The sequence below is a fragment of the Aspergillus affinis genome, assembly GCF_023601865.1.
Source record: "Aspergillus affinis strain CMG 70 chromosome Unknown NODE_93_length_150861_cov_87_049760, whole genome shotgun sequence".
NCBI lineage: Eukaryota > Fungi > Ascomycota > Eurotiomycetes > Eurotiales > Aspergillaceae > Aspergillus > Aspergillus affinis.
In genome coordinates, this window is record NW_026515874.1 from 94,129 (window position 1) to 118,382 (window position 24,254).

Genomic DNA, 24,254 nt, shown 5'->3' on the forward strand with positions numbered 1-24,254 from the left:
CGTTCACCGGGTCATGGCTTGGAATGGGCTCGCAAGTGTAGGTACAGTACATAGTAAGGAGGAATATCATACCTTAATAGACCGCCATATACTCCTGAATTATATCAGCTCACCGATACCTCGTCCGCCCGGCCCAAATACCTTGGAAGAAGTATATCCGTATCATATTCATCCCTCATTTCCTACACATCAGACCGATGGCCCGATGCCGAACTCCAGTACATCGGGTTCTTCTGCCTGAGACTGCAAAAGTAGACTTAACTACAGTGTATGTATATAGATGTGTTCCATTAGAGCGAGTAGTTGTGTAGTAACTAAACACCCGCTACTACATGCAATGCGTCGAATAAAGTGCTTCGCATCCGCATAATAAATCCCTCAACTTGATCGCCTATGAACCATACAAGAGGCTCAAAATACAATAACCACAACAACTAAAATAATCATAATAATAAAGCGTCATGCACGGTCTTCCATGACTGCAGAAGAATTACTCCGTACTTCCTACGTCTTGGATCCTTGCTCGTAGTCTACCTAGCATAAAACATTCTTCGTATGCAGTGCCTACACCGTACGCTGGACTGTTTCGTATACATGCTATACTGAGTACTATACGGAGTACTGTACACTAAGGTATACACACCTCACACTAACAAGAACCAGGTTAATGAATCCAATCCAATCCAATCAAGCCAGCCATCCAGGAACCGAGTGGAGCAGGCCATACGGAGGACAGTGTACCTAGTCTGTCCCCGATCCGGTCTAGCGGGGACGTCCTCCCCTCGGCGGTGACTAAGACATAATAAGACAACCCTCTCCTCCACGTCATTCGGCATCGGGTCTGGAACTAAATGGTATAGTGCTCATTTCTGGTCCGTTACTTGCAGGTGGGCGTCAGACTAGCCAGCCACAAGGTACGCATTCACAAATATTAAAGCGACAAAAAGGAAGAAGAAAAGTAAGGGGGGGAAAAAGTAGGGTTACAGAACGAGGGCAAGGGTACGATGGCTGAGGGTTAGGTTTGATTCCGATCACGGTTCTCCACCTGCCACTTTCCCTCTTCCGGCATGTCGGTGTTCTTGTTCTATGGAGTAGGGCTTCCGGATTTGCCCACCGGGAGGAGGGGCGTTCCGGGTTTGTCCGAGAACTGGGTGTTGACTGTTGCTATTGCTGAGTCTAGTTAACTATCGGGAGAGTTTGAGGTTTCTTGGGGCTGGCTGCTGGCTGCTGGCTGCTGAGGCGATGGACTGTTTGTTTGTATGTACTCTACTCAGTTACAGTAGATGTAAAGGTATTCTGTAGATGTACGGAGTTGAGGCGATGGTCTAATTCTCAAAATAAATTGTTCATGCTAGGAATTTGATCCTCAATCTCAAAGGCATACTCCGTACACACATCAGAATCCTGTACCGGGCTGCTGCACTCCATGGAGGACTGTCCTCCGGTAGTATGCAGCTTGCATTATGTTCCTATGTTCCATTGGTCCTTTGTTGTCATGATTATTCGCTTGGCCTTGGGGCTCATTTTATTATTCGAATTACTCAATTACTTTTGGCAGGACCAGGATTCTTGTCAGGCGCGATCTAAGCATACGCCACTCCGTATACAATGTATTATTCTTGATAGATACTTTTATTCTGTACTCGGGCACTTTTTGTCAGGTATGTAGAACTCTTCTCCTTTTCCATCTACTATTCTGTGTATCTCCTATATTGGTATCCAGTTATCTCCCCGTTCTTTATTATGACCCGCATAAATAAAAAGGAAAAAAAAAAAGAAATTCGATAACCCGTTAAATCATTCGCAAGCCCTGTTCTTTTCTTAAGCAGACAGGTTCTTGGCGGTCTCCTCCGGCCAGACGTCGTATCCGAAGGTGTCCTTCATGTTGACGAAGCGGAAGTGACGACCCTCGGCCACCTTGTTGACGGCCTCGAAGTCGGCATCCGACAGCTCGATGCTCTTGAAGTTGGACTCGATACGAGCGGGGTTGGAGCTCTTGGGCAGCACGACGTAGCCACGGCGCAGACCCCAGGCGATGAGCACCTGGGCCAGGGTGTTGCCGCCCTTGTTGGCGATCTCGTTCAGGGTCTTGTTCTCGCTGACCCGCTCACCGGTGGTGGGCACCTGGTTCTGCGAGCCCAGAGGAGAGTAGGCCTCGGGCATGATGCCGTTCTTGAAGCAGTACTGCACCAGCTCCTCGTTGGGCAGGAAGGGGTGGATCTCGATCTGGTTGAGGTGAGGCTTGACCTTGGCGAACTTCTGCAGCTTCTCCAGACCCTCGATGGTCCAGTTGGAGACACCGATGGCGCGAGCCTTCTTGTCCTCGTAGATCTTCTCCATAGCGCGCCACGTGGGCTCGGGGTTCTCGGTGAGATCCTTGAGGATCACGTACTACAGCAGGGGTCAGTTGATGAACCAATCAAGCCATAGTGAACGTGAAAGAGCTCTAGCTTACCTTTCCATCGGGGCCGATCTTGGGCTTCTCCTGGGTCTCCTTCTCGGCGGCAATGGGCCAGTGGACCAGGAATAGGTCGATGTAGTCGACCTGGAGCTTCTCCAGGGAGTTGTTGACCGACCACAGGACGTCCTCGTAGCGGTGGAGGTGGTTCCAGACCTTGGTGCAGATGAAGATGTCCTCACGCTTGACGGAGGGGGTCTCCTTCAGGAAGTCGCGGAGAGCTTCACCGACCTCACCCTCGTTCAGGTAGAACCAGGCGCAGTCCAGGTGACGGTAGCCGGTCTTCAGAGCGCACATGACGGCGCGGTAGGTCTCGCCGGAAGAACCCTCGCTGGCGAAGGTACCGAAACCGACGCCGGGGATCTTGACGCCATTGCTGAGCTCGAAAGTAACTCCGTTCGACATGATGGTGGTGGTTGGCAGGTGGTAAGGTAGGAAGGAGGAAGGGATGAAAGAATTGAGGAGAAGTGTAAAAAGGTCGGGACAGGAGGAGAGTAATAAAGCAATTGTGAGGAGGGGTGGAAAATTGAGAAGGTTCGTTGCGCTGGCAAAGCGTAACTGGGAAGCAACGAGGTGGGGTGGAGGGGAAGGAGGGGTTGCTCTCCTCCGTGCACTACCGTCACTACTCACTACTCACTACGTAAGGTCATACCCAATATTAATGCCCTTAATCATAAAACTTCTCATGGAGATCACTCGGGTGGCTGACAAGCTCCTTCTGCACGCCGTCTTCCCTACTGCCACATTGGTCTAGGCCCCTCGAACGAGTCAACTGAGCCCTGAGCTCTCCCGGCCAGCTCAGGGAGCTCTCTCTCGCCGTGACAGGCTCCCCCTCCATGACGGCATCCAGGCGATGCAACAACACTTGCAGGCGCTGCAGCCACCAAACCAGCCGCCCCACCGACCAGCAAAGCTAACCGGACTGCCATGACATCACTGCCATTCCGGCTGGGTTGAAACGGCGCGAGCGTTTGAACCCGTCGCCGTCCGCTCGATCGTCATCGGCTGCTTCGATCTCAGGCCATGTCCACGGGTGGATGGTGCGGCCTGGCCAATGGCTGGTTGGCCTCAGACCCGCTCGGTTCGCTCCTGTGTGCAGGATGGGCTCATTCTTGGGTTGGTCCAGTTCAAAAATAAGTCCTTCTCACACTCCGTACTACACCTACCCCTACATCCTCAATGAAGAAAACCAGATCCTCCCCGGTTCAACAGGAATCATGATTTTCAGTTATTCCCCAGTGATCTCCAGAGAGAAATAATCAATAAAACAATCAATCAACACACAATAACGGGTGTTATAGGCCATACATCCCGCCCCGCCCCTCCTGGACTCGGGCAGGCTGCCACCTGCAGAGGGCACTGGGCGTGCAGGCGAGAGGGTGTGCTCCTAGAGGTATTTCCAGGTATCCAGGTATGTTACCTGGACGTAAGACGGATACCGGTACCAGACCAGGACCCCGTATTACCGTCCATTGTCATAACAGACAGAAGGGTGGTACGCGCGGTGGATCCCTCGACCGTCGATGGCTTGAGAACTGGAGAGGGAAATTCTATCAAATCAATAAACAAATAAATAAAATAAAATAAATTCGTGAAATGATTCCATACAATGGTCCGGCTTGGAAACGGGCATAATCAGAACGCCACGGAAAACCGGTTGGTTCTGCTCATTATATATAGATTGTATCGTTCCCTCTCACTTTCTGGTTGAGATCTTCTTTCTCTAGCTTCTCCTGTTTTTCCAGCTTATCGGTTCCTGCTCTCCCCGGTTTTCTCTCTCTCCAGAGACTGACGTTGTCTGTTGGTCCATCCACTGCTTCCCCAGGTTGTAGTGATCACATACAATCAATTGACCTTGCGCCTTATCACCCCTCTTCCGTCATCTTTCTCTCTTCCTCCTACCAAGACCTTTCGCCATGCCTCGCTTCGACGATGCCGACCTGGTCGTGGACCCTGCTGCTCCTGCCCCCAGAGAGTCTCGCCACAGCAGCGCTCTCCCTATCCCCAGCGATTCTGGCAACACCGTGGAGATCCCCGCCACCCGCAGCGCCATCAGCGATGCCGCTCAGTTCATGCACAACCTGAGCCTGACCCCCTCGTCGCGGGAACGTCGCAGCTCCCGCAACTCCTTCGGTACTTCGCTGCCCATTCCCAGATCACCTCGCATTTCCCGCCTGTCGTCCGCCAGGCGCTCCGGAGATGCCTCCATCACCCGGGACATCCTGGCCTCTCAGGTCCAGGACATGTCCAAGGAGAAGGTAGACGCCGCCAAGAACATGGCCTTCGCCTTCGACATCGACGGTGTTCTCGCGCACGGTAACGAGCCCATTGAGGAGGCCAAGGAGGCCCTCAAGATGCTGAACGGTGACAACGAGCTGGGCATCAAGATCCCCTACGTCCTCCTGACCAACGGTGGTGGTAAGACCGAAGCTGCCCGTTGCCAGCAGCTCTCCGAGCTTCTCGAGGCCCCTATCTCCACCGACCAGTTCATCCAGTCTCACACGCCGATGCAGGCGTTGTCTGAGTACTACGAGACCGTCCTGGTCTGCGGTGGTGAGGGCCAGAAGATCCGCGAGGTCGCCGAGAACTATGGCTTCAAGAACGTCGTGCACCCCAAGGATATCCTCGCCTGGGACCCCACCGTCTCTCCCTGGGGCTTCTTCTCCGAGGAGGACCGCGCCGAGGCTAAGCCCCGCGACTTCTCTAAGATCAAGTTCGACGCTATCCTCATCTTCGCCGACTCGCGTGACTACGCGACTGACTTCCAGCTCGTTATCGATCTGCTTCTGGCCGAGGACGGCAAGATGCTGACCCGCGCCAAGGACCCCGTCGCCTCTCGCATCCCCATCTACTTCTCCCAGGGTGATCTGGTCTTCCCTACCAACCACAGGGGTCCTCCCCGTCTGACCCAGGGCGCGTTCCGTATCGCCATCGAGGCCCAGTACAAGGCCCTGACCGGTGTAGATCTGGAGCGTGTGGTCTACGGCAAGCCCGAGCGTGCCACCTACACCTACGCCGATGAGGTTCTCCGCTCGTGGATGGAGCAGATCCACAACGAAAACCGCCTGCCCCAGAACGTCTACATGGTGGGTGACAACCCGGCCTCCGATATCTGCGGTGGTAACATGTACGGCTGGAACACCTGCCTGGTCCGCACCGGTGTGTTCCAGGGCGGCGAGAACGACGACAACAACCCCGCCAACTTCGGCGTTTTCGACAACGTGCTGGAGGCTGTCAAGACGGCCGTTCGCAAGGAGCTGGGCGAGGACTTCAAGTTCAAGTGGAACCCCAAGGTCAACCCCGTCACTCACGGCGACGGTGCCTCCGCTATTGAGTAAACGACAACGCCGACCCGACCAGGGAAAATTACAAGGACATTGGATGTTCTTGATTGGCGTTTGGTGATTTTTTTTTTTCCCAACCTTACCTTCTCCATGACCGAGACATTTTCTCTTTCCATGTCCTGCACGATGCCACGGTGCAGGGCGCATACATTTTTATATCTTACGGGTTTACGGATTTTTGGACTATTGATATCCTTTGTTGCCTGTCTCGAGACACTACATCCAGACGGCCGAACAATTTTGTTTTTGTTGTCTTGTTACTAGACTGCATTTTTTCTTTTCTATTTTACTTATGTGACGATGTCAATTCGCATCAACGACAATATCTTGTTATATGCCGATGATGTCTTTCAACTGGCTTGGACTAGATGGATTGGATTTAACAATTTAGATTTTTTTTTCTCTCATTCCGCTGAAACACTGTACCCAATTTCCTCTCTCGCTTACGGGCTTGAAACAAAAGAAAGCGACCTCGAAGTCTACGTAGGAGTTAAAATCAGCTTCCATCCAAGTTATGTACAGTACATACAACATAGGGAGTTGGAGACAACCGGATCCCAAACATTCAGAAAGCCAAAATGCGCGATCCAATCCACGGCGGAGACTGAATAATTAGGAGAGAGAGAATCTTGATCCTTGCAAGGGCAAGGTGTCACCCGTCGGCTACCTACATGCGCTTGGTCCACTTGCATGCTCCCATCCTGTAAGATTGGCTATTTCTGCATTCTGCATTTCGTTTTCGATGTATCCATGGATGTATGTATCTAGATGTACTAAAAAGAAACCTTCAGCTGGTGCGTACGTGTGTACAGGTCGAAAAATTATCCCTGAGTCTAGATTCAATACACCCCCGACGCGAAGAATACGCAGATAAAGCAACGTAATACCAAAACACTCGCCACATGTCAGCCGGAGATCCATCCCTCCCGTCCCTGTAGATAAGCAGTAAGTAGTAAAGGAGAGACAGGTAGATGGTGGGCGAGTGGCTGAGGCTGAAACGGGAGGCGAAATCGACAAGAAAGAGAAGGGGAATTTTTAATCGCCACTACAGTACACACTAAGGCTTTAGGTATGTACTAAATATGAAGATGAAAGAAAGTGGACGAGAAAAAAGCAAACGAAAAGCAAGTAAGCAAGTACAGTAAGCTTGGACCGGAACTCCTGCGGCGTACCGTACTCCATTTGGATGGGAAATTTTTATGACATTCAGGCTGAATGGACGCATTGGATACTAGTATTGACTAGGGTGGGTTTTTGCGTTCGGGGCGCTGGTGTTGACGCAGTAGTAGTGTGCTGAGTATGTATGGTACTTATGTCTGGAGGACGTGCGCAATTCAATGCAGTACAGTAGACATCTGCTTCCTGATGGGGCGAGATGCGTTATATTCTACTGTATCATACTCCGTAGTGTTTGCTTATCGGTGTCTTTTTTTGTCGAGAGACAGAAGTTAGGGCTACGCCTCTAGGTAGGTATTTTGTACTTCCCGGGGGTAAGCGAGAACCACTGCATGCTGATTATGTATATCAATACAGAAGAACATTCAGGTGATTTACAGTATTTAACTAGTAAATCATCTATTTTGGCTTTTTATCTCGGTGTAACCGCGGCTTGAGGTGAGACGCCTAGCCCATGATGGGCGCAGGCTTTTAGGGCTGAGAATGTCAATTCCCTATGCTCACCAATCATAATTTAAGGGCCGACTTAAATATAAAGACCATTTTCACACCGACGGTCCTTCTTTAGGATCGATGGAAGCTGACATATCGTGTCTTTTAGATAGTCGGGGTAGGCTGTTTTTGGTTTGCTTTTTTGGTGGGTTAATTTGCCCAGGGAAAGAACGCTGCTAGAATCAAAGGCATATATTCTTGTACTTGTGAGAGAAATATAGTGAATGCTGCTTTTCTAGACTGTTCGATCCTCGGTGGGTGAGTGAATAGAGAGGTGGCTTCCATGCTCCTATCATTCTATGGAAAGTATGATTGGTGAAAGGACATCTAGATGGCGCCGTTGGAAGAGAGTTCTTATGCTATGACTAAATTTCAACGGAATGTATGACGCCAGTCTTCATTTGCGATTGAAGCTGGCTCACTTGGCGACAAGAAAGCAAGTAACCTACAATCAAATACAACATTCCTCTCCTCACTTTTCAGGCGTGGCCTCGAGTCTTATAATCTATACTCCACCTTGCATAAGTCACCTTGACCTACTTTCGACATTCTAGTAATGTTCATTTAGGCCAAAGCATGTGCATTCCTCTTCCAACAGAGTTTCTTTGAATAGATGTAAAAATCAGCAGCTTGGTTACAGCTTTATAACCTGGGTTATCGAATTCATGTATTCGAGTTCCTTCACCAAAAGGTACATACTATCTCGCTCACGTGTAAACAGGCCTTCTGCTCACTCAGGAGATAGAACTACGTTCAATAACATACACACGAACCCTCAACCAGCTTTTAGGAATGATTATGGGCCAAACCAGTGTGTTTGGTAATATGATATAGTCAATCATCCGTGAGTCAGATTGGCCAAATTTTCAAATCTGGGGAAACACGGCTATTGTATCCTTCTACTCCTAATCAATTGAGCCCATGTCAAGAATAGGGTCACTTCTTTGCTTGATTAATAGCTCCTACCTGGCACTCTAAAGATCTAGTTGATGTCTTCTCAAAGTTTTCAAGAAAGCTTGGACAGATGTGGACTTGGTTTCTTGTGTTTTAGTGAGCTTGTATTGCCCTTTTTGCGTCTATATTAGAGACTGTCCGACCTAGTGAAGCCCCCATCTTAAGTTGAGACGAGAGACTTCGCGTGATGATGGAGTCGAGTCGGGTTCCATTCTTAATTCACTGTGGCGGGGTTGAATGTCCGGGGTTGCAATCCACCCATCATTCGTGGTCCCTTATCATGAGTTCATGACTATTTCATGTATACAATCCTAACAGGTACTCTTCTGCTGATATCATCATGTTTATATCAGTTAGTTACTGGCCATCATATATGTCGACTCATCCACATATACTTTCAGTATGATGAAGTCACCGAAACTACAGTAATGCCGAGAGTCATAGAGCTAGATTGTTGGTAGGATAGATAAGTTTTTAGCATCGATGGTGACTTAAAGCAAATGAAACGAACCAAGGGCTCTTAGGAGCTACCTCCGTGCTGAGCTATCTCCGTGTCCCCTGAGCGTTAACCAAGACTAGCAGGCTTGAAATAAGTAACTGATGATCCGATGCAAGTTTCAATTCAGTCCAGAGATCTTCGACCCAGGTTTTGTAAACCTCAAATCGCATTTCTCACCAAACATTAGCAGTCATCAAGACCAGGTCCCAGTCCTAGCCCTGGTGTAATTGGGCTCTTTTCGGGACCATTTTAGCCGGATTTCCATTGAACGAGGCCCAGTTATGCTTCGGATCTTTTTTCTTGAGTCAGTTTCCGAGCATGTAGCAAGGTATATTCAAGATCGATATCCGGCACGTGTTCACCCTTGAGCTCTAAGGCATTGGTTACATCTACGCGATGGGCGAGGAACATGCTGTTGGTTTTTAGGATCGGCGATAAGTTTTTGACCTACTTTCTGACCAAGAAACACGTTCTAGTTATCCAACAATAAGCAACGTTTACCGTCATGTTGAAAAGAATCAAACCTGACCAGTTCCCTCACTGGATAAATCCCACCGGAATAACCTATGAGCATTCATGAATCTTACCAGGTGAAGATCATTAACTATTCACATTGACAGTCTAGTCCTGCTCATGGAATAGTAATGCTTCACGTGGAAGCTTACCAAGTCGCTGGAAACCGAGAACATGATTTGGACGGACATTGACACTTGAATAAAATCACAGAACACTGCCCACCTACTTATGCTGAAAGCCCAAGGCTCTAGGACACCCGGTATCAACCTCATTCATAAGCTAAGCATACAGGAGATTCAAGGTCCAGAAATGTTCTAGAACACGCTTGTTGCTCCAACCGTCCAGGACTTGTGTACAAAATGCATAGTATGCCCTTGTGCATGAAGTCGACCGAGAAGCTGGTCCATTTTAAAGTCCAGACGAGATTTCGGGCTGGGGAAAAGTGCTAAGTATTCGAGGCAAGGGTCTTTCCCTGGAGCGCAGAAAGTCCGTATGTTGTAGGCTTGTAGCCCGTTTAGATCAGGACTGGGTTGGTGGTCAGTCACACACGACAGCATCGGTGGATTAAATAGCTATGCCAGTGCCAATGGATAGTATTGCCTTCTGCAGCAGGAAGGTCTAGGGCCTAGCCTTGCTTGTTGATAAGCCTTTGGTTATCTATGCAATCTGTGATAGATGTTCAATTGAATTCTGGCCTGGAGTTGACCTGAGAACATGGCGATTATCGATTCAGATTGATGTATGAAGGTACACAGGTGCTTCTTTTCAGCGAGTACTGAACATTCAACAACGGAGTTTCATGATATCCAGGAAATTTAATGTCTCGTAAGCTTCAATTTTACTAGAGTCGAAACGCATGCTTACAGGAAGCATCCAACTAAATGGATGGTCGAGTAGTATTCCTAGCCAACTTTTGCTGTCGCGGCGTATATATCTTGCCGAATGGGACGCATCTTCAGGTAAGCACTACAAGAATCGGCTGTAGAGCTTTGATTCTCTTGTCTGTTTCTCAGTTGGTACATGGACGCTGTGAAAAATAGTATATCGGCTATTTGGTGACCTGGACATATAACCTGAGCTGGTGTTTACGTCTTTTCTGACCCAATTCATGATTGCGGTTATCCCGGTACCACTTTGAACGGTATAGACATACGGGGTTATTCGACTTGCAGCCGAATATACTGCACAAGTCTGGATAGAGTTAGTCTTAGTTCGTGGAAGTAGCCCTGGATTTATGTGGCCATTGTTGATTTCTCCAGAACTCTCAAAAGATTATTTTTAGATCCATCTGTTGGAATCTGTAAGATGGCAAGATGAACTGCTTCCCGGAAGCGAACGATGTCAAGGACCAGGATGCAGTGGCTTGATTCGTGAGTCATGGCCAATGAGATTACACCACTTCACCACCTGATTATACTGCAGATTTAGAAGGGCCCCAGAAACTCTAAAAGAATGCCTATGATGCAATTATACGTCGGAATAAAGGCGGGCTGATGTCTTACAAGGGGAGGGGTTGTGTGCCGGCCGCCGGGTCGTAGACACGTTATCCATCATACACTGACAACCGTCGAGTCTCACGACCGCGTTCCCCGAGGAAAAGGTCGTGGCCGGTTTCCCGTTCACTCTACAATGCACCAAGACACACGACCATCCTCGTCAAATGGAGTTGTACCATTTGACATGGAGATGGTGTGATAGGGCTGCAGCGCTTGCCCACGAACATATGAGGCTTGCGCTGTCACCACTGGAGCAATATGGGGTGATGGGGAAGTGGAATGGTCAGTTGCAGTCAACAAGGGGGACCCGTTGGCATTCTAATCTCGCTTGCCACTGCTCCGGACCGCCTTGGAAACGAGTGTAACCTGGCAGGGGGGGGCACCAACTGCCAACCCGGGGGCTCAAGTCGGCGGAGGGAGCAGCGGGATCGTTACGCGCGCCGCAGAAACGTAGAAAGGGGTTCTAGGCAAACGAACTATGTGCAAGATCAACCCAATAGAGAGTGGAGTAGCTTAAAGAATGCCTACCGGCAGCTTGGCTCGAATGATCTGTTCTTGGCAATCGAGTACATGCACATACATGGACCGTGCATCCTACGGCGTACAGAGTACAACGACCACTTTCTGGGAAAGATGAAGAATGAAGACGTAGCAAGCTAGCAGTGCCGAGGCCGTCAGATGTTGGTCACGCGCCCACCACGCCCCTTCGGTCTCTGGTTATTGAGATCGGACGGTCCGGATATGAATGGACTCGATCGAGACTAGGACACCAGTGCCCCGAGCCAACTTCCAAGTCTCGCGGAAAACTGCAAGGGGTAAAGGGCCAATAGTGGACCAGGTGATGGCGAGTACAGTAGATTGGAGGTCATCTATCTACTCCGTACTCCGTCGTCTCCGGTGTACACTGTACAGAGTAATGAATAATGATAAATCCAGGGGATGGGAGTGGTGTCATTAATGATCAATCATTGTTATTGTGATGGGGGCGGAGAGTTCCGGATTACCCGAAGAGGGGGTCGATGCTTGTTCTCCAATTCCTAGAATGATGAAGATGGAGAAAAGAAGATGGCAGGAAAGGGGGGGCAAGTTGGGATGACAGTGACAGATGGAGATGAGGATCACGGGACCGCAACTGGGTGGTAGCTGTTACGTAAGGGAAAAACCCTCGTCGAACGTGGCTGCGTCCGGGGGTGTCCCTACTGGGCCTACTCCCTTCCGGAAGGAGTCACCGCCAGGTCGCAGGTACTGGGCGGGACGCGGCGACGGCCACGGATAGGAAAGTACCGGGTACTTCTCGCGCGTCCCGCCCAGCAGGTCCTTGAAAGGGTCACGGGGCCCAGCGGCGATTTTCCATTATGTCATAGAATGACGATCCGTTCACCTTCCATCTTTTTTTCTCCTGATCGTCTCCGATGAAGTGTACTTTGGTCTGTGGTCTGTGGTAACTAGGACTGATCACTCTGGCCTGACTTGGTCGTTCAGTAGCCTGGTTCGCCTCATGTTGTTGGTAGACTCAGGCTCAGACTCAGACTCAGCCTCAGTCTCAGACAGAGTCAGTCGCAGCATCCTCTGTGGTGCTCGGAAGGATGCCCGGCGACAGGGATGTTTAAACGGCCCGGAGCACGTCTAGATCTAAGTATAGTCCGCCTTGCGTAGGGCTCCTTCCACTGACTGCGCTCATATGCACTCTGAGCCTTTTCCGCGGTGAATCGGTGTTCCAGAAGAGACAGTCAATGATGATCCTGCCAGAATTCAGAAATCAATTGAATTGCCGTAGGAGAATATCAATAAAAATCTGCCTGAGCAAGTTGGCAAATTGGCAAATTGGCAACAAAGAAAGATTAATTAATTATTATTATTGATTATAATAATTATGGGACCCAGTGGCCTTACTTAACAGAAACCAACAACAAGCTCAGCTGCAGCTTCTTCCGCTCCCAGCAATTTCTTTCTCTTCTTCTTCTTCTTCTCCTCCCTCTGCCTCTGCCACTGACTTCATCCTTCCTCCCCCTCTTGAACTCTTGTCTGACTCTCCACCCGTCCAAAAACTCTCGTCAACCTGAATCTGAACCATTCCCGGTGACCACCTTCGGGGTTAGGAACCTGGGACCTGCGAATCCCACGACCGACGTCCGACCGGCCTCCACTCAATCCATTGCCCGCCGCTCGGGGTGCGCGACCAGTGTTCCATCCGCCGCAATCTGTGACTAACAGCTTTCCTCTGGCCTCCTCAGCCGGTCTGCATTTTCATTGTCTCCGCCGCCCCTCCCAATCTGCACTAGGAAGAGTTTGTGGAATCCGGGGAAAAGCGTGTGAAAAAAAAAAAAAAAAAAGGAAAAAGCTTTTTTTCTTTCTTTCGTTCTTTCTCTCGTTTCTCTTTTGCTCCCCTTCCTCTTACGATCTTTTTTTTTTCTCCCTTAATTTTTTTGGACTGGGACTTATAATTTTATTTGTGTTTCTCCTCCTCTCCCCTCCTATCGTCTTCTTCCTAATCGGGGTTGGTCTTACGATTCCACCTATATAGAGTGCGAGAGGCCTGCCTCTTCCTGTCGCCCGTCATGTCTTCCGCCACTGCCTCTCCCGCTCTTTCCCTTCATAAACCTCGCTATCCGTTTGTGCCTCAGGGAGACTCCTCTCCCGTCAGTCTATCGCGTCAATCTTCTCCTCGATCCTCCGAGTGCTCTTCGCCTGACGGTTCCCGGTCGACCAGTCGCCGCCGTCCGTCGGTTGGTTCGATCAAAGAAGACGTTGACGGTATGAGACGTGTCCTGGCCTATGTTGTGTGTGTTCATGGTGGATGGCGGTAACTGATTCGGTCCCTCGTCGCGGATGTGTAGGCATTGCGCAGTCCTTTGTGGACACGCACATCGAAGAAGAACAGCAGCAGCCCTCCAAAGAACAGCAAAACCCCAGTGCCGCCGAGATGCAGCCCTCTCCCGACTTCTGCTGCCCCTGCGGCGGCTTCCTGGGCTGGAAGCAGATTCGACTGGGTGGGAAAAGCCTGAGCCGAAGCTACAGTGATCTTCGCCACCTGGGACAGATGCACGCCCGCGGCTGGGCCTGGGAGGCTACTCCGCCGCCAAACGATGACCCGCCGCCGACCCAGACGCTGGCGGTGGAAGAGGAGCCGGTGGTTATTGAGGAAGAGAAGCCGATTCCCGGCACTTCCAGTCTGGAGAAGCTCCCTCCGGAGGTGCTTGGTAAGTATTCATGCCTGCCGCATCCCCCATGCTTCGATGCCGACAGCCTCTAACGGATTCCGGCACAGACCAAATCATATCCAAGCTGGCGTTGGACGTCCCGCCCAATGGGTACACGCCTCGGAACGTCGACCTAATCGCATGCCTTCTCGCCTCGCGGACGTTGCACGCGGCCACCCTCGCCGTATTGTACAGAAACATGACTTTCCCGCACTCGATCATCTTTTCCAAGGCTCTCAACCATATGTCGCAGTATCCGGCTTTGGGAACGCTCGTTCGTCGCCTCGATTTCTCCCATTTCACCTCCGTCGGACTGGGCCGGACGAAGCAGATGAACTCCGAGATTCAGAATTTGACCGCGACGACGCTCTTGAAATGTTTGGATCTGCTGCCCAACTTGAAGGAATGCTTGCTGCAGGAGCACGTGGAGGGCGACATCAGCGTCGAAGTGATGCAGAAGCTGTTCACCGGCCTGCCCAACCTCTTTGCGATCGATCTCTGCGGTTGTTCGACGCAGTCCTTTTCGGCGATTTTCCAGCAGTCGCTCTTCAGTCTTCCCTTGACCATGCCGAATCTGAGGCGGATCTCGATGCACGAATGTAGCAGCCTTCCGGCCTCCGCCTTCGAGACCCTACTTCCCCGCCTGGTAAACCTGACGCACTTGGACGTTACTCACACGCAGATCAACGAGGCGGCCCTCTTTGCCATTCCCGAAACCGCTCGGATCACGCACCTCAGTCTTTCCCGAACCATTCGTCTGCGAGGCTCTAAGGTGGTCGAGTTTCTGACGACTCATCCCGCCGTCACCGACTCGCTGGTATTCCTGAACCTGCTGACCGATCCTACGCGCTACCGACTCCTGGAGGAAGAGGATGTCAGCGCGCTGCTCCCGAAATTGCCCTCTTCGCTGCGTTCTCTGAACATCGGAGGTGCCAAGGTCACCTCGGCCCATACGCAGGCTCTTATCCCCTTGACGAAGCATCTGTGCGAATTGGGATTGGGTTCGGCTGAGTTGTCCGCACAGGACTTGAACGCCTTCTTCACTCCTGCCCCACGAGGAGGCGATGTAGCGATTGAAGCCGTGGAGAACTGGGTGCCCCCATCCCTGTGCTACCTCGATCTTACCAAGGCCTCCCAATTGACGTTGGGAACCGTTTTCAACACCAGCTCCTGCCTCCTGCTTTCGCAGCAGAGCTATCCACTCCAGGTGATCGAATTCCACGAAAAGTTGATTGCTCCGCTGCGTGAGAGAACCAAAACCGCCAAGTCTTCTACCGGGTGGACTGTTCGGGAGCTAGGCCGCCGAGGATGGTATGTCCGAGACCCTGCCTCCATGCCGAACGAGATGACCGACGACGGCGCTCGCTCCTGGAAAATGGGAGCTAGATGGTGGGGAATGAGAAAGATCCCCGTGGCCGTCGGCGATGTAGGCGGAATCTACGGGCACTACATGTTCAAGAAATGAGGCATAGTGGGCTCGGCAGGCAAGATAAACTGCCTTGGTCTGGCGGCTCTGGTAACATGAGTCGTCAGGCTTATCATGTGTTTCTCTACCATTCTCCTCTCTTCTTTTCTTTTCTTTTCTTTTTTTTTTTTTTTTTTCTTTTTCTTTTTTTTTTTTATTCTCTCTTCTGATGATCTTTTGTTGTTGTCATCTTCATCTTGCATTTACGGGAGGATTTTCGTTGTGGCTATATTAGGACAAATTGCACCAGCATGCGCGGGCGACAAAAGTGTGGGTGGATTCTGCTGTCATGCCTCATGATTTGCTTGGCTTTTGAGTTGTCTGCATAGCGGGAGCGATGTCTTTAAGCGTTTGGGTTCTCTGTCTGAGTATGGTCTTTTGTTCTGTTGTTGCGATATCCCAATTCTTCACGGTTTTTGCGCGCAGTTGCTTGGTTTCTTTATTGCTTGATTGTTCTGTTTTTCCATCTTGTCCATGTTCCAGTCAGAAAGATGGTTTGGTGCAAAAAACAAGGTGCATTGCTTGTTTTAACACAGGAGTTAGGCTAGTCATTCTAAGGACAGGAACAGTTTCAATGGGAATGTTATATAATGCCATATATCCTGCTATCCATTGGAGGTTCAATTATTATCTACTGCATATAAGACCAACACGTACGAAGGCCCAGGCGTGACGTTTTGGGTTATTAGGGCTAGACGCACCGGGCGGAGTCACGTGTGATGCGGTAATTCCAAGAAAGCTTCGGAGCCTCAACAGTTGCCTTTGCGTCTTTCGCTTTCCGCTCCTTCAGTTGCCACGACCTCGTCGATCAGCTTGAAGGCTTTTGACCTTCCGCAACTGTCGGATACTCCGGTGGGATTTTATTCTCCCGATGGGTGTATCCCTACACGCCGCCCAGGACCTTGGAAGCTGTCGAGTTCCAAGACGATGGCACCTCCGAGCGGGTCGGCGGCATACAAGAAGAAAGATGGCACCCTGACCATGTCGCAGGATGGCCAGTCGGTCTCTTGGATCCCGGCCGCTGGTGGTGCATCGGGAACTATTACGTTACCTGTGGCTCAGATCACAAGTACGTACCAAAATTTCTTTCCTCTGAGCTATTTCTCTCTCTCTTTAAGCTTTCCCGAGACGAGCTGAGGGGAGTTTTCAAGCCCTGCCAGCTCCCTCACCTGTGGCAACGATGAATACAGAGTACTTTAGGTTGTGCTAATGCGAGATGCGTTTAGATTTGCAGCAAACACCCGCCAGTAATCCCAAGGTGATGCTGAAGATCTTCGTCCAGCCCCCCAACGCATCTGCCGGCTCCCCAGAACAATACGTTTTCTCCTTCACGGCCGGTGCCAACGCCCGTGCAGAAGCGGACGCCATCAAGGATGCTCTCAGTACAGCCATCCAAGCAGCTAAAACTGGCCATGCTAGCCCCGCGCCGGCAGCGGGCAACGGTGAAGGCATGTCGGCGGCGATGGCCATCGCGAATGCAGTGTCGTCGACGGGCTCGGGGAGGAATACATGGGATGATGACAAGAAGCTCAAAGCGGATGTGGAACTACAACAAGCCCTGCTGAACTCGGACCTCAACCTGAAGCGCATGTTGATGGAGTCGCTGACCTCCAAACCCGATACGATGACCACCCCGCAGTTCATGTCGCAGTTCTGGTCTACGCGAGTTCACCTTTTGCGGGCCCATGCCATCGAGCGAGCCCAGACGCGAGGGTCCTACAATGTGTTGTCGACGTTGAAGCCGCGGGTCGAGGATAACGTATCGAAGATGAACATTAGCAAGGAGCAAATTCAGTTGATCTTCTCGCAACATCCCCTCATCAAACGAGTCTACGACGAGAACGTGCCGAAGCTCAGCGAACAGCAGTTTTGGTCGCGGTTCTTCCAAAGTCGTTTGTTCAAGAAAATGCGAGGGGAGCGCATCTCGGAGAACGACCCCACGGACCTCGTTCTCGATAAGTACCTCAAAGCCGATGAATCTGGGAACCTACCGCGTGAATCACACGTGCCTAATTTCCTTGATCTGGAGGGAAACGAGCTGAACAATAGTCAACGCCGAGGAAACCGGCCGGATCTGGACATGAGACCGTCTGGCTCAGATAAAGTGCCGATCATTCGGTCGCTAAACAATCTGAGTGAGAAGATCATGGCGAACGTGGCGCCCGCCGATCGCGATCCTCACGCGCCGATTGGCATGGATGAGGAAACGTACAATGAGCTGCAGCTGCGAGATCTTCGTGGCGACGAGCAGCAGAATCGCATCTTGCTCAACATCCGGGACCAGAGCCGATTCTTCGCATCCAACTCCAAGGCCGCTGACGACGAACAAAGTCGGCTTTTCGCCAAACAAGACCCGGAGAAGATCCTGCGCGACTTGCGCATCGAGGTCGAACGCGATCTGCCCGAGGACGGGACAGCTCCACTGGGAAAGCTCGTCGAGCCGGAAGAGGACAGCGACGACGACGAGCAGAAGCAGCGCCAGAAGGTTGGCTCCCGTGCTAATTTACAACGAGCGTCGAACCAGATCCTGGAAGCTATTCGAGAACGGCGTGCGCAGACGGACGTCTCGTCTAGCACCGACACCTACGGCCTGTCCACCAACCTCTACGACCGCCTCATCCTGACGCATGCCACGACGACCGAGTTCTTGCATCAGTTCTGGCAGGCATTCCTTTCGGGGAATTCGGACCGTGCCGGCGAAGTCGCATCCCTGGTGGAGTCCTTAAACCGGGCCCAGGCGCGCATCAAATCCGTGGCGCAGGATGCAGAGGCGGAGCGACAGGTGGAGGTCGATCGACTTAAGCGGCATGCACGCGAGGTGCTCGAAGCCACAGGGAGGAGGATCCGACTCAATCTGGCGGGAGTGCCGGGGGGCGAGCAAGCTGTCAACCGGCTTCTGGGGCCCACGAACCAGGCATTGGAAACGGCCTTGACACGATACCACACGGCGTATGCGGAGGAAATGAAAGAGATGCCACCGACTACATAACGAAGTAGCTAGAATTTAATGTAGTGTACAATAGAAGTTGCGAACATAATGCAATCTGAGTTCCGTTTACCCTACGAAGTACACGAGGACATGGTGATCGGCATGCCGAGAGACTGACAGTGACAGCCCTTTAGCTGTGCTTAACGCCGTTAGGAGGAACCTCCCCCACCGGACCTCGGCCCGCCTTTCACGCGACGTGTTCGATCGACTCCCTCGCAGCTTTAGTTCCTCCTCAACCCTCTTCTCCAACCAGTCCATAGACTCGATCAACGTACGAACCACCCCCCAAAGAGGGACCGAAAGAAAACCCAGGATGCTCACCCCCGGCCTCACTAACGCCCCGATCACCAAGCTCCTCCTCATCTACACCATCGCCGCCTCCGTCGTCCTCTCCATCCTCGACCTCAAGCACCTGTCCAGCATCCATGTCTCCCCACACCTCAGCCCGTACGGGCAGTACTGGCGCATGCTGATCTGGCAGGTTGCGGGATTTGCCAACAGCACGGAGGCCCTGTTCGCCGCCATGATCGTCTACCATTGTCGGGTCGTCGAGCGCGCCTGGGGAAAGAGCAAGACGGCGGTACGTATCTACAGCCCCCCCTCCCTTTCCTCTTTTCTATGCAGCTAGCTAACGGGAGAATCCCTTTTATCAGACTTTCCTCCTCTCCACTCTCCCCTACACCACGCTCCTCCCACCCATTCTCCTAGCTCTTCTCGTGCGCCCCCTGTCCCTCAACACGATCGGCTACCTCCCCTCCGGGCCGACCGCCTCGCTCTTCGCCCTGTTGGCGCAATACCACGCCTCGATCCCGCACACCGTTCGATACCGCATCTCCACATCCACATCGACATCTGACTCTGCCTCTGAATCGTCGACGGCCGGCAAATCGCTCACCCTACTCCTCTCCGACAAGTCCACAACCTACCTGATCGCCGCGCAGTTAGCGCTGTCGCAGTTCCCGGGGATGTTGTTGCCAGCGGTGCTAGGTTGGGGCGTGGGGATGGCGTGGCGCATGGAGTTCCTGCCGGGGTTGTCGGCGGGCAGCGCGTGGCGAGTGCCCGCGTGGATGGTGGGTGAGCGGGAGAGCCGACGCATCCCGCGGCGGAGTGGACGCGGAGGCGGCGGCGAGTACGAGGATCTGAGGCAACGGTTAGAGGGCGAGGCGGCCGCCGCGGCTAGTGGTTCGTCGTCGGTGTCGGCGGCGGCGTCTGGATCGGGGACGGCGCAGAGACAGCGAATCCGGATGGCGGATGAAGATTGATTGATTGATTGATTATGTGGAATTTGACTAGCGATATTTCCGGGGCATGTCTTTGCTCTCCTTTTTCTTTAAAATATAGGAGATAGGGGGGTGGAAGTTAGGTTAGATGTTTATCTCAGATGTTTATCTATAGTCTACTTGGGCCGTGTGCACGTGTCTTGACTAAAAGTGTAATCCGGATGTCACGCATGTCTCTTGTCTACTATTCGCACTGGGATCTCTCATGAGACACGAGGAAAGACCCCGGAGTAAGCACTAAATTACCCCGTTGATAAGGGGATAACGTCGAGTTGATTACCCGGGGGTACCTGACGGTACATACAGCCATCCACCGTAGACTCCGACTGAACCCTGAAGAGACCAGCGCACAGACCGTTGCCAATCGGGAGGAGAGTCTTGCGAGGGGCTTCACTACGGCGGCTGTCCGTGCCTGAAGAGGCGGCAAGGGTGGGATTCCGAGGAACCATTGCCGTGAATACTAGTATTTAATATCTATGGGCATGGTGGAGATCTCAGATAATAATAATGAAAGTATCTTCAGGTACTCACTACTCACGGCGGGCACGAGAGTTCCTTCCGGATGAATCCAAGGAACTGCCCAGTTGGGTCTAGACTCGGTTGGCTCCACCGTATTTTTAGGTATTGATAATTGATATCGAACATTTTGAAGATGTCCTCCGATCAACACGGATTTTGGAGACGATCTCTGCAACATTCCCCCTCCCTTTCTTTCTCCTTTTCTTCTGCATCCCTCGTCTCCGTTGCATCCACCGACCGGACACCGTGGACGCCGAACACTGGACACTGTCCATCCTCCAGACCTGGGATTTGAAATCGAACCCAAGACTGCTAGAGAGCGCTAGGCCGGCCTTAAAATGGCCGCTAACGCCAACAACGACGGCGCTGGCCTATCACCGCGGCGGGTCTGCGCTCTCTGCCCTGTTCACCAGACCCTTGTGCCTTGTTTTATCACTTTGGTGTCGACGTTTATGACGCACCCGAGGCTTTCAGGAGGGGGATTCAGGGGAGGGAGAGGAGTAGAGGAGTCGAAGTAGTAGAGCTAGAGCTAAGAAAGTATTCAGCCCTGGGTACTGCAAAAAAGAAAGATACGCGACGGTCGGTGTATTTGCAATGCGACCAAGACCGAGAGCCAGACGCAAACGGTGGCGCATGCGGGTTGCCCCCCCGGAAGATACCAAATATAGAATGGAAATTTACCTGGAAAACCCAATCATGACATGAAAATTAATTCCTTTCCCTCCATCCTTTCTTTCTTTCTTTCTTACGGTCTCTCTCTCTCTCTCTTTCGATCCCTTCTTTTACTTCCCTTTCTTTCCCGCGGTCGGCCTGTCTTCGCTTTCCTGACCCTTCCCTGCCCTCCCTTCGTCAACCCTCCCTTGCTCCATCTTAACCATCCCTTCCTCTGCCTTATCCTTATCCTCGCATGCTCCTCCGCCGTCCACTTCCCTCATCTCGTCCGGTTCGCCAGTTGCGCCTCCGCCACCGTATCTAGGGTCTCCCTTTGCATGGACCATCACCGCACGTTGCTTACCTCGAAACTTTCTTGAAAAGGAAGCCTCCAAAACCAAAATGGCGTACAACGCCGTCTCCCAGGCCGACCATGATGCGACCTACAACGCCAGCGACTCTGATGCCTCCCGCAGTCCCTCTCCACGTCGCCGATCGTTCCAACAGCTACCCTTAGATGCGGATCATATTGGAGGAGGCTCTCATTTGCAGACCGCGAAGAGTGCCCAGGAATCGAATATCCCAAGTTTAGGCTCGATGATCCGATCCATGACCTCCACCAGCTACGATATGGTCGAGGAAGATGACTACGAAGCCGTCGATCCTTCGGCGAGCCGGAGGTCTAATAGTCCCCGTCGCGTGCCTCCGCTCAACACTACCGTTGGCGCTACGACGAGCGCTACCTCGCCCACTGCCCACGCCGGCTCCCCTGAACCGCCCCTCCGGACCCCTATCACCGACACCCCCGTTCCTCTCTCCCACCCGACCCCCGGCCTTGAATCGCTCCAAGGTGCCTACCTCAATAATGTCGAGCGTCTGGAACGGAGTGCCGAACGTCTCAGCTCCAGCTCGGCAGATATCGGAAGTGAAATTCGCCGCATGAACCGCGAACAGAAGAAACGTTCCTCCAGTTCCGCCTCAAACGCGACCGCCGCTGACGGCTTCCCCTCCCGGGCCAACATGTCCTCTCAGGGGTCAATTCAATCGGCCTCGCGCCTGGCACAGGTGTCCGAACATGGTCCTGAAGAACGCTATTACCAACCGACAACTCGAGATCCCGTGGAACCTATGCTACCTCCGCCACCGCCGCCTCATAACCACCTCAGCCACGTCGACCTCGATTTCAACTACAATCATGATCATCAGTACGACCTTTCGCCCCCCGATGAGATCGAACGACCCGCCACGGCGGCTTCGACCGACACGTATCAACAGGCTCGGGCCTTGTTTGGAGACTTTGACGGTGTACACTACGTGCCAGGGGACAGGGGCCATGACTTGGCGCGACAGCTGTCCTTGACGAGGCCACCACTAGCCCGAAACTCTGAGTCCCACAAGGAGCCCCGGAATGGCGAAGACATGGTGTTCTATCCTGCCCCGGTGCCTAGGATGTTGAACCTGCCGCCGAAGCTGTCTCAACGGCCCAATGCCGACCGGGAGAAGCGTCGCACACAACTACTGGGGTCGGTCCCTTCGGAGAATCGAAAGTCGGCCCCGTGGCTGGCGGCGACGGATTCCCAGGATGGAGGCGCAGCGAAGCCTGAGAAGCAGCTGAAAAACCTCCCTCCCCAACTTCGTGCCAGCGTCTTCTTCGAGCCGCCGGCTGCGACGCTTGACATCGACGTCAAGAAAGAATCGGCCGTAGAGACGCTTGATAGCATCCTCGATGCCTCGGCACACGCCCCCGTGACTGCCTTCACCGACCATCCGTATGCCGGTCACCTGGGCCGGGAGGTTTACGGCAGCACCAAGCCCAAGGTGTTACGCAAGAAAAACCCCTCCCGGAGTGCCCTGCTGGCTCCCCAACACTCCGACTCCGACACGCGGGCCAACTCACTCGCGTCACGTCAGCCATATCTCCAAACGGAGGCAGACGCGGCGAACTTACATGAAGGGACATCGTTACGCGAAGGATCTCGTGACGGCCCTGAACAGGATGGAGAGCACCCCTATGGTGACGAGGAGGAAGAGAAGGAGCCGGAGGTTCCGTTCACGGGGCCTCCCACGACCCTTCTCGCGGAACTGGAGCAGAGGAAGCATCAACTTAAACAACGGAACCGCACTGCCGCTACCGATGCCATGCATTCCACTCTGCTGCAAATGGATGCCGTGGCTCAAAAGCAGAGCGAGCATAGGCGGCAGCGGCCTATCACTTTGGCCTGGGAGGGCAACGATGCTCACAATGCCGACGAGGAAGAGGACGACGACGTGCCGCTGGGCATGCTCTTCCCGGACAAAACACACCCGGCCGACGAGCAGCGCCCGTTGGGCCTCATGGAGAAACGAGAGATGGAGGAAGGGGAACCCTTGAGCCACCGCCGCGCACGACTACGTGGTGAAGCGCCGCCCCCTCCGCCCCGTACCCCTGACAGGCGCCCAGTGACGATGTACTCGCAGCAGGTCCCGGCCGCTGAAGGAACGGCGGAGCCCGAGAGCGGCGACGAGGGAGAAACTCTGGCGCAGCGCATTGCACGCATGAAGACAAACAACCGCACGAGCACCGCGGCCGAGAGTGAATTCGCCACGGAGATCCTTGCGGAACTCAGTCACTTGCAGGGCGATGATGACAAGCCCAAGGAGGTTGCCCCCGAGGACGAAACGCTGGCACAGCGGCGCGCTCGACTGCAGAAGGAGGCGGAAGCCAAGAATTCTACCCTCAAGATCCCCAGATACCGCAGAAGCATGGCGGACATCCTCCACGCCCGGCGACCGGTCCCCGTGCCTCGCCCGTCATTCAACGAGGCCGCAGCAACCCAAAGACCCGCTACTCAGCGCCATCTTGATCACCGGATGTCCATGCAACAATTCCCGACGAATTTCGGAATGTCCGGGCGTGCGTCCTACCATCCAGGAGCCGCGAGGACGGACTCGTTTGGGCCTGGACCTGCCATGGCCCATCCAAACACCTTCTACTCCGATGCGGTGCTCGGGATGGGCCATATGAGCTACGCCATGCCACATAATTACCATGCCAAGGACGGTCCGCAAGTGATTGATCCCGGTCAGCGGGATGTGATTGATCGTTGGAGACAGAGCATTGTATAGCTTCTCTGGTCTCGTTGCCTCCTTTCTTGTTACTTGTCTCCTTGGTGTCTTTGAGCGTGCTTGATCAGGACTCCCTTTATCCCTACTATTAATTGTCCGCCGCTTATCTC

At 52.7% G+C, this 24,254-nt stretch overlaps 5 protein-coding genes across 5 annotated transcripts; 4 read left to right on the top strand and 1 right to left on the bottom strand.

Annotated features, from left to right (window-relative positions):
* Positions 1–1,821: 1,821 nt before the first annotated feature.
* Positions 1,822–2,863, bottom strand: gldB (putative glycerol dehydrogenase (GldB); the record flags this gene model as incomplete). Its single annotated transcript, XM_053103596.1, has 2 exons — positions 1,822–2,391; positions 2,456–2,863. 2 exons carry the CDS (start codon positions 2,861–2,863, stop codon positions 1,822–1,824), a joined length of 978 nt encoding a protein of 325 aa, XP_052953069.1.
* A 1,511-nt stretch (positions 2,864–4,374) lies between these two features.
* On the top strand, positions 4,375–5,796 carry KD926_011327 (phosphatidyl synthase; the record flags this gene model as incomplete). Its single annotated transcript, XM_053103597.1, has 1 exon — positions 4,375–5,796. The coding sequence occupies one exon, from the start codon at positions 4,375–4,377 to the stop codon at positions 5,794–5,796; it is 1,422 nt and encodes a 473-aa protein (XP_052953070.1).
* A 7,697-nt stretch (positions 5,797–13,493) lies between these two features.
* On the top strand, positions 13,494–18,589 carry KD926_011328 (RNA polymerase II transcription factor; the record flags this gene model as incomplete). Its single annotated transcript, XM_053103598.1, has 5 exons — positions 13,494–13,689; positions 13,773–14,135; positions 14,204–15,561; positions 16,357–16,669; positions 16,827–18,589. The coding sequence occupies 5 exons, from the start codon at positions 13,494–13,496 to the stop codon at positions 18,587–18,589; spliced, it is 3,993 nt and encodes a 1,330-aa protein (XP_052953071.1).
* Positions 18,590–18,902: 313 nt separating this feature from the next.
* Positions 18,903–19,851, top strand: dscB (the record flags this gene model as incomplete). Its single annotated transcript, XM_053103599.1, has 2 exons — positions 18,903–19,169; positions 19,243–19,851. The coding sequence occupies 2 exons, from the start codon at positions 18,903–18,905 to the stop codon at positions 19,849–19,851; spliced, it is 876 nt and encodes a 291-aa protein (XP_052953072.1).
* Positions 19,852–21,441: 1,590 nt separating this feature from the next.
* On the top strand, positions 21,442–24,144 carry KD926_011330 (uncharacterized protein; the record flags this gene model as incomplete). Its single annotated transcript, XM_053103600.1, has 1 exon — positions 21,442–24,144. One exon carries the CDS (start codon positions 21,442–21,444, stop codon positions 24,142–24,144), a length of 2,703 nt encoding a protein of 900 aa, XP_052953073.1.
* Positions 24,145–24,254: the final 110 nt, after the last annotated feature.